At 36.2% G+C, this 8,572-nt stretch overlaps 1 protein-coding gene and 1 pseudogene across 1 annotated transcript; both read right to left on the reverse strand.

The window, feature by feature from the left end:
• Positions 1 to 631: 631 nt before the first annotated feature.
• Positions 632 to 4,374, reverse strand: LOC122060835 (annotated as a pseudogene).
• A 73-nt stretch (positions 4,375 to 4,447) lies between these two features.
• LOC122062158 (subtilisin-like protease SBT4.9) lies at positions 4,448 to 5,933 on the reverse strand. Its single transcript, XM_042625857.1, has 3 exons — positions 5,626 to 5,933; positions 5,442 to 5,533; positions 4,448 to 4,689 (listed from the first exon to the last, which is right to left on the reverse strand). The coding sequence occupies exons 1-3, from the start codon at positions 5,709 to 5,711 to the stop codon at positions 4,448 to 4,450; spliced, it is 420 nt and encodes a 139-aa protein (XP_042481791.1). The 5' UTR covers positions 5,712 to 5,933.
• Positions 5,934 to 8,572: the final 2,639 nt, after the last annotated feature.

Raw genomic sequence — 8,572 nt, forward strand, 5'->3', positions numbered from 1 at the left:
TTTCCCCTCTCGTCTCTTCCTTTCATCTTTTTCTATTATTCTTCTCTTTTTTAGGGGGAAAATATCTTGTGCTTTTGTTGAATATATTAATTATTCATCTAAAAAAATGGCTATGTTTATTAGCATAGAGAAAAAAAAGACAAAAATCATGACGATGCAATGATTAATCTACGTCTCTCCCATCAATTTTTTTTTTTCTTAATACTTTTCTTGGCAACATGAACTTGATTGCCTTTATTGGTTTCAAGCATCAAACAAAAAGTTTACATGTCAAAGCAAAATCGCTCTTTGGGAAATGATTAACTTTTGTTATACAAAGAAGGAAAAAAAAAAAATATGATGACAACCTACCAATAAAGTGGCTGCGGTACCAAATTAGTATTTGATTCTCCACCATATGATGTTTAATCAACATTTGATGCAAATTGGACTGCTTCCCATATTATTTTAGCAATTTTTTTTTTTAATGAAAACAAATTTATTTAGAGAGACAAGAGAAATTCATGGATGTCAAACATTGATCTTAAATCTATGGATCGGAAATGGTCCAAACTGCTGTGCCCATCACAAATAATGCAAGAAACAAGAGAAAAGAAAAAAAATACAAGACTCAAAATTGGATTGCAATTGATATTCTTTCAACACTTACTAGCTTCAAAATCATACATTAATTAAAGAGAGTAGCAATTTTTTTTCTTTTTTTTGAGAATATGGCCTCAGAAAACACTCAGTTGATTCTTACTTGCTTTTTGAAGAATAGGTCCAGAAGGCAATGGGACTTCTTACATTATGTATCCCATCAGACCACAGTAACCATGTAGAGATGATTGAATCTTGGCCAATTCCTGGTCCGGTAACATGTGCAGTGAACTGCTTCTTCTCATTCAAAGACTTAAAAGATAGAATACTGGGATTAACAGTAACATTTAGTAGCTTTTGTGGTCCAACTGTGGCTTTGTATGCAGAATTTGGTAAGCCAACATTGGTAACTGTCCTTGGGAAATCTCTATCGATGGGTGCATCGGTTCCATTTTCCTTGACACAAGTAACATTCACTCCAGCAATGTTCTTAATTTAATCTAGACTAGAACCCAAGTTGCACAACCCTTGTATATAGTCAGCTTTCGAGGTATCATACACAAGACCTGGATTGACAGCCTTTAGTGGATCAATTTGACCAGCACCATAAGCCAATTCAGCCTCTTTATGATAGGAGGGAATCATGGGAGAAGCTGCAAGACAAACAGATAAAAGAGTTGAGTGGGTTAAACTTAGTTTTGAGACTTTAGTAGTATCTTGATTATGGGTCTTAAATCCTAGAGGAAAATGGGAAAATCACCTGTTGTCATTAGAGCAGATTTAACTGCAGCAGAAGACCATGAGGGATGAAAAGTTTTGACATAAGCAGCAACACCAGTTGCATGAGGGCAAGCCATGGATGTTCCAGACATAATGTTGTACATTACAGAGCTCTTATCTCCTTCGATACCTGAAACTGAGGCTTTTGGAGACCACGCCGATAAGATATCTACACCTGGAGCACTTAAGTCAGGCTGCAATAAAAAAAAAAAAAAATAGACCTTAACACTTCTCAAGTAAATCGGTTTTCTTTCCTGTCACTATGTCTAGGGAAGTATAAGGCTTCACTATTTGCCACATGGCACTGCATCGGACCATCGGTTTGTCCATGAGATATATATAGGACTAGGAAAGCATATCATTGGTACAATTCATTAAAATAAGCAAATGAAGTAGCTAAAATTACAAAAAAAATGCCATTTAGTATTTTATATTCATCTCTTTTTGATGACGTTTCGGTAATTTTACTAAAACTTTGAAGGGCAAGAGAACCATGTTTGCTTGTGCAGCCACTGTGCCAGTGTGTAGGCCAATGGGAAGCTACACAGGTATTTGGGCACGGAAAACACCATTTTTCACAACAAACTATGTTTGGGCGTAGATACACACAATCAGGCAAGGTTATTTCTCTCCAACTTTGAACAAGAGTTTGGCAACTTCCTTTGCTTATTTTGGACTAAAATTTGGACATTGAGATGTATGTGGGCCTCCATCACTTGGACTAATCCATATAATGCTTTGAACAAGAGATGTATGTGGGTCCTCCATCAAACAAACTATGTTTGGGCGTAGATACACACAATCAGGCAGGGTTATTTCTCTCCAACTTTGAACAAGAGTTTGGCAACTTCCTTTGCTTATTTTGGACTAAAATTTGGACATTGAGATGTACGTGGGTCCTCCATCACTCGGATTAATCCATATAATGCTTTGAACAAGAGATATATGTGGGTCCTCCATCAAACAAACTATGTTTGGGCGTAGATACACACAATCAAGCAGGGTTCTTTCTCTCAAACTTTGAACAAGAGTTTGGCAACCTCCGTTTCTTATTTTGGACTAAAATTTGGACATTGAGATGCATGTGGGTCCTCCATCACTTGGACTAATCCATGTAATACTCCAAGTGGCAAATACTGAAGCATTATAATTCACAAGAAATAGTGACGTCTAGAAGGACCATATACATATATAATTATAAATGGATGAATTGCATAGTTAGCAAATTTTATTATGTAAAGTTGAAGTACCTTGAGTATATTTGGTGAAAGAGTGTTGGGTCCTCTGAAAGATAATGAAATCACATGTGAAGCTTCAGGATCATGTATTGCATGACTTTTGTAGATCTTTGCCACGGGGATTCTGCGCAGAGGTAAAAATATTGGCACCATCAACTCAAACTCATTAGTGAATCTATAGCGCTAACATGTTAAGGCACAACCATTGCCCTATATAATTAACAGTGCATGCTTATCTATGATTTAACCTGGTAGTATTCAGATAGAGCTTTAATTTTTCCCATCAGCAATACTGATAGCCGTTGCAGGTAAAGGATAAGAAAAGGCTGTATCATCAAATCCTTCATCATCTACCATCACCATTCCTTGGGCATCAGCAAGGAAGGGCCCACTACCATCAGAGAACTCATCACAGAAGACAATATTCCCTTTCAGTGAATCTTTGTCCAAGGACCCAGGATTACATGCCCTAATTAATGAAGAAAGAAAACCATATAAATTAAAAACATAGAGAAAGGAAAGGTAAAAAATGAAAATCACTTATATGGGTTTTACCTTGCATCTTCACTACTGGAGTTATGTGCAGCATGATCACCTGCATATATAATTGGGGATGCCTTTTCCTCTGTTGGGAAAGTGTTGATAGCGTGTCCTTGATTATTAAAGAAGGAAATTAATACTGACACTATATCAACCAATGAAAATGGTGAGTAGTAAACACAACTTATTATCCATAAAAATGAAAATAAATAAATAAAATTTACAACTGAAAATCTTCCTGGCACCTAAATGGATAATTATTCAAGAGTATTTAATGGCTATTCCCCTTAAACAATTTTATCCATAAAAAGATATCATAACCATTTTTTAGGGTACAAACTTTCGTTAGATGGGGATTGAATTAATTTTATTAACATGAAATCATAGTAAAGCACCAGTTTAGTCATAATCACTATGGGGTTTTTTTTGGGTGGGGGGTGGATAATGGATACTACTGATGATTATTAAGGCAAAACTAATTTGACGTGAACTGATCTCTAGAGTGCCGTATGGAATGATGATGTGACGATTCTGAGTGTTAGATAATTGATAATACATTGCTTACAATAAGCATTCAGAAGTAAGTTGTAAGTTCTAAATTCACATATAGTCAGTTAGACAATCCCAAAGAAGAAAATGCAACATGAAGAAAAAGTATAAAAAAATGTAACATGAAAAAGAACTCTCACCACCATGGTAATCTGATTGCCTGTTTGGGCATTGTTGATGATCCGACGAGATCAGTGTTGCTTGCTACTACAGTTAACATCTATGGGGCAAGATTTGAGATAGTAAACATGTCTGGTCCACCGTTTCCAGCAGATGTAAGGATCCCTTTCTCCATCGCATGGAAGGCTCCAATTGCAATAGGATCTTTCTTGAAAACTCTAGCATATGAATATCCAAGGAAAGCTGATAAGATATCAACACCATCTTTAATTGCATCATCAAATGCAGCCAAGACATCATGGTCAGCACAACCAGATTTCCAACAGGCTTTGTAGATAGCTATCCTTGCAGAGGGAAGAGCTCCTCTTACAGTCCCTCCAGCAAGGCCAAAATGGCTTGTATTTTTAACTTCAACACCTGCTACTATAGAAGCACTGTGTGTTCCATGTCCTTCAATATCACGAGGGGACTTCTCTTCCTCTTCTTCGTATTTATTTGTGGCACTGTAAAATCGTGCCCCAATAATCTTACTGTATTTAACATTCAAAGAAATGTTGAAATCGATCATCTCCTTCTTTTCACTTTCTTGAAGGAATCTTAATTATGTAGTAAGGGAAGAGACAATTGTTTGAAGAGAATTCTTATTTGTTACAGGTGATGTTTTGGCAAATACCCTTCCATTTGCTAGGAGGAGGACCGATCCCCATATTACTTAAGCTCTCAGATTCAGGCCAAATTCCAGTGTCAATCATGCCAATAATGATATCACTCTCAATGGTAGGCATTCTTCTTACAGTGCTTGGGAAACCCAAGAAATCCCATGATCTTGTTGTATGAAGTTTAAGGGTTCTACTTGGAAATACCGAGACTACACCTTCCATGCCTGCAAGTTTGTGTATGGTAACATGGTTAGTTCCAAATTTATCTATTAAAATCAAATAATCAAATAACTATAGATAGAGAGATAAAAACAATGAAAAGATTCACTACATTTCTTGGGATTCGGTGTGTAAACCAAAGGTTGAAGGAGGGCTAGGGGTGAAAGATGGTTTGTGATCCTCAAACAAATTGGGTGGATTGGTTGAGGGAAAGAAAGTCTTTGAGTGTTTATCAGATTCTACTGATCTTGATAGGGTTGTTTGGGTGGGGAACATATCGTTTTTGGCCCCTAGGGTAGCTAATACCTTTGGGGATGTGGCATCATTGAAGATATCGAGAAGGTTGCATTGCGCCACTACTGATGGCAAGGCAATGTTTTGATCTGTTGGGGTCCTCATTCCATTTCTTTTCCTGGCTTTGCCAATATTATGATCTTTTTTTTTTTTTTAATAAAAATTTCAATCTTTCTTAGCAAAAAAGAAGGTTGCATTGTGTGCTACTATTTACCACATTTGGGGAGAAGTGTTGTTCCATCATCTTTTAAATATAGCCATCAGACCAGATAGTAGGCTTATGGATAACTGGGATGCGTCTATGGTATCGATGATCCCATAGTGTTTTAGTAGGAAATTTTCCTGCCTTAGGGTCAAGACCCTCTTGCATGTAAAGTTTTTTCCCCCTCTCTATAAATTTGATGATCTATCTTCCCCGCCCCCCACTAAAAAAAAAAAAGAGAGGATAATATTCAACTAGTACCTCTTAGTTTTCTTTGCTCTTGTTCTGTGAGTTTAGCTGCAAATCCATCGAAACTATTTTTATAGCTGCAAACTAAGGATTCTCTTGCTGAGCTGCATCAGAAAATTAAAACTTGAAGCTTTGCTATCAGGGAGAATCTACATTACAGTTAAACCAAATATGAAAAACCAGAAAACATCTGTACCTTCTATCAAGGACTTGTTCTAAGATGCACAAATGGACAGATTCTATGGAGAAGTACTCATCCTCAGCCCTAGGTAGTGCACCCATATATACAATATAAACCTATGCCAACCATATGATATATAAATGATATACACAATTTTCTAGCATTTATCTGATAAATTTTTTTTCAGGGGGGGGGGGTGTAATTATAAGATAGAATTCAATGATGCAGATTACTACATACTGTTGTTTAACAATGCTAAGCATCTTATTCAGAAAAAAAAAAAAAAAAAAAAGAAGGTCAGAATCAGATGTGAATATTTCCTGGTAAGGATACTACAGGGCTTAGAGAGAGAGAGAGAGAGAGAGAGAGAGATGTTGTTGACAAGAACTGTCAAACCTTGCTTGTACTGGTGTTTTTACGCTTGTCAACTCTACAGATCATCATAATTAGGGGTCACACTTTTCACTGACTAATCGCTTAGTGTCAGAGCCAGAATCGGAGATGGAAAGGATGACCAAGGAGAGTCTTCGGGCCAAATCCATTTACTCATCAGTTACAAACTTTAAGCGGCCACTATGGAAAATTCAGACCATAAGTAAATGCTATTTGCTTGGCAGTTACTAAAGTTAATGCAATTTTCTTAAGAGTTATAAGCTTTTATGGTTACAACGTAAATGCAATTTATTTGTCACTTACAAAAGTTACTGCCATTTTGCTAGGAGTTACAATCTTTTATGATTACAGCGTAAATGCCATTTGTTTGTTAGATACAGAAATTAAGGCCATTTTCTTAAGAGTTACAAGCTTTTATGGTTACAAAAATAGCTACCATTTATTTTCTCCATTATGTTTTCTTTTGCTGCACTGTTAGCATTGTTACTAAGGATTTCGATGGTTTTCTCAATCCCCTAGATCGGATGGCCCGTCAATGACATGAAAGACAGTTGGGCCAAATTCCATTCCTTGAATTGACTTCTATTCTTTTTTATTATTTGATAGAACTACTTTTTAAGGGGAAAAAAATGCTTCTTGTCCACAGATTTTAACTGGCAACAAACACAAACTCTTGTGGTGGTTATGTGCTTCCCCACCTCCCAAATTCAAGACCTTAAAACATTCTATTATTTATTTAAAAAAAAATACATAAATAATATCGTAGAAATATAGAAGTCTAAAAATTCTAAGTTAGAAAAATGGAAAACAAAACAAAACAATATTTCCCAAAGCAATAAAACAAACATGGAAGGAGTGAAATGCTAAACTTAACCCCATCTTTGTTTTCCTTATATTAGTCGTTGGATTTCAAATTTGCTTGTATCTTCTCACTCTAAAGAGCCTGTATGCTCTAATGGACCGATCGAGCACAACTTCTTAACATCCAAGGGTCCAAGAGCCTGCCATCCTTGCCATTCCTACATTCCCCTATTTTCTTATGCATTAGAGTTTATGATTCTTCTAACAATATTTCAGGTTGGGCATGTGGTATTCTTTTTCGGAACTGTTTTGTTTTAATTTGTGCAGAAGACATGTGACAAGAAGGAGCATTAACACGGAAACCCAAGGTCTTTTCTATGATTTTAAGTTATTCAAAGAGAAGGGTTGGAGGATATCTGAAATCTGGAGTGATTCGAAGGAGATGCATAACATGGTGGTGGACTTTAGCACCTTCTTGTGGCCATTGAGCTTTATAACTTTATTTTTTTATGTTTATAAATCTCTCTTTGACTAATTTTGTCTCAAGTAGAATAGCGTCATCGTGCTTTTGTTTAAGCATATTACTTACCTTGTGCAAAAAATATGTGAGGTTTTGAAAACTGGCAGTATGGTGAAATGTTAAATTGTGACATGAAAAGAATCTATAAAACTGAATGAAATGTTAAAATGATTAAATCAAATTCTTATTGACGCATACAATAGAAGCCCTCCCCTCCCCACATCCAAACAATAAAAAACAAATAAAAGATTGACAAGAAACAACATGATTGTAGATAATTGCTTACCTTCTTCTCTGTATCAGCGATGGAAAAACACAATTGAGAGAGGCTGAAATGATAATCAGGAGAGTGATTAGCCATGTATAACAGCTGAAGCTGCATGAGTTAGCCATGGAAGGTTACGCTCAAAATGAGACTGAATTTGGCCTTGGCCTCGCTTATGATCTCTCTCTCTCTCTCTCTCTATGAGAAAGTCCTAATCAGTCTTCTTGCATAGCTGCATGGAAGAGTAATAATTTTGGTTTCATAGTTGTGAATATAAGGATATATATACAGTAAATGACAGCTATATGGTTGAAATAAGATTCAAAATTTGTGCAACTGATTAATTTGATCATATGACTTCTGCAAGTGGCAAAGTTAACTGTATAATGTACATCCAATTGATTAAGTTGATCATCTTACCAAAAAAGAAAGGATTAAGTTGGTCAAACAAATTCTCCAAGCGGCTCAAAGTACGGAATATTGTTCGCAGGGCTGTGCACAGTGCACGGTTCTATGCCCCCTTACAAGAGGGAGTTGAAATTACTAAAAGGCTCCTATTTGATACTTCATAACTTGTCCCCGCCTTATGTGTTCGTGCATGAAAACCCTCTATCCGGTTTTTGAAGCTACCATTTTTTTTTTTGTAGGTTTTTGAATTCTCATATTTGTTTGAACAGATTAATGTCTCGGGTATTTTTAAAAAGGAAAAAGTCTGGGCATGCTACTCTGGTGCCCAGCCCCAGCCTATGTCACTCTCTCACTCCACTTTAAAATTTATACCCATGCCTCTCTCATCTGTCCTCCCATTAATTGGTGCACACTGCTAGCTTGAAACAAGTAACTTGTAATGGAGTGGGTTACAAATATCTTGTAACCAAATTTACCATGCCCTCACTATTTTGTCATCTTGGGATTACTTTTGCGGTTAACAAAACATCTTGCTATTAATTATATAAGACCTTCCTTTTTTTTTTTTTTTTTTT

Source organism: Macadamia integrifolia, chromosome 14, assembly GCF_013358625.1.
Source record: "Macadamia integrifolia cultivar HAES 741 chromosome 14, SCU_Mint_v3, whole genome shotgun sequence".
NCBI classification, from domain to species: domain Eukaryota; kingdom Viridiplantae; phylum Streptophyta; class Magnoliopsida; order Proteales; family Proteaceae; genus Macadamia; species Macadamia integrifolia.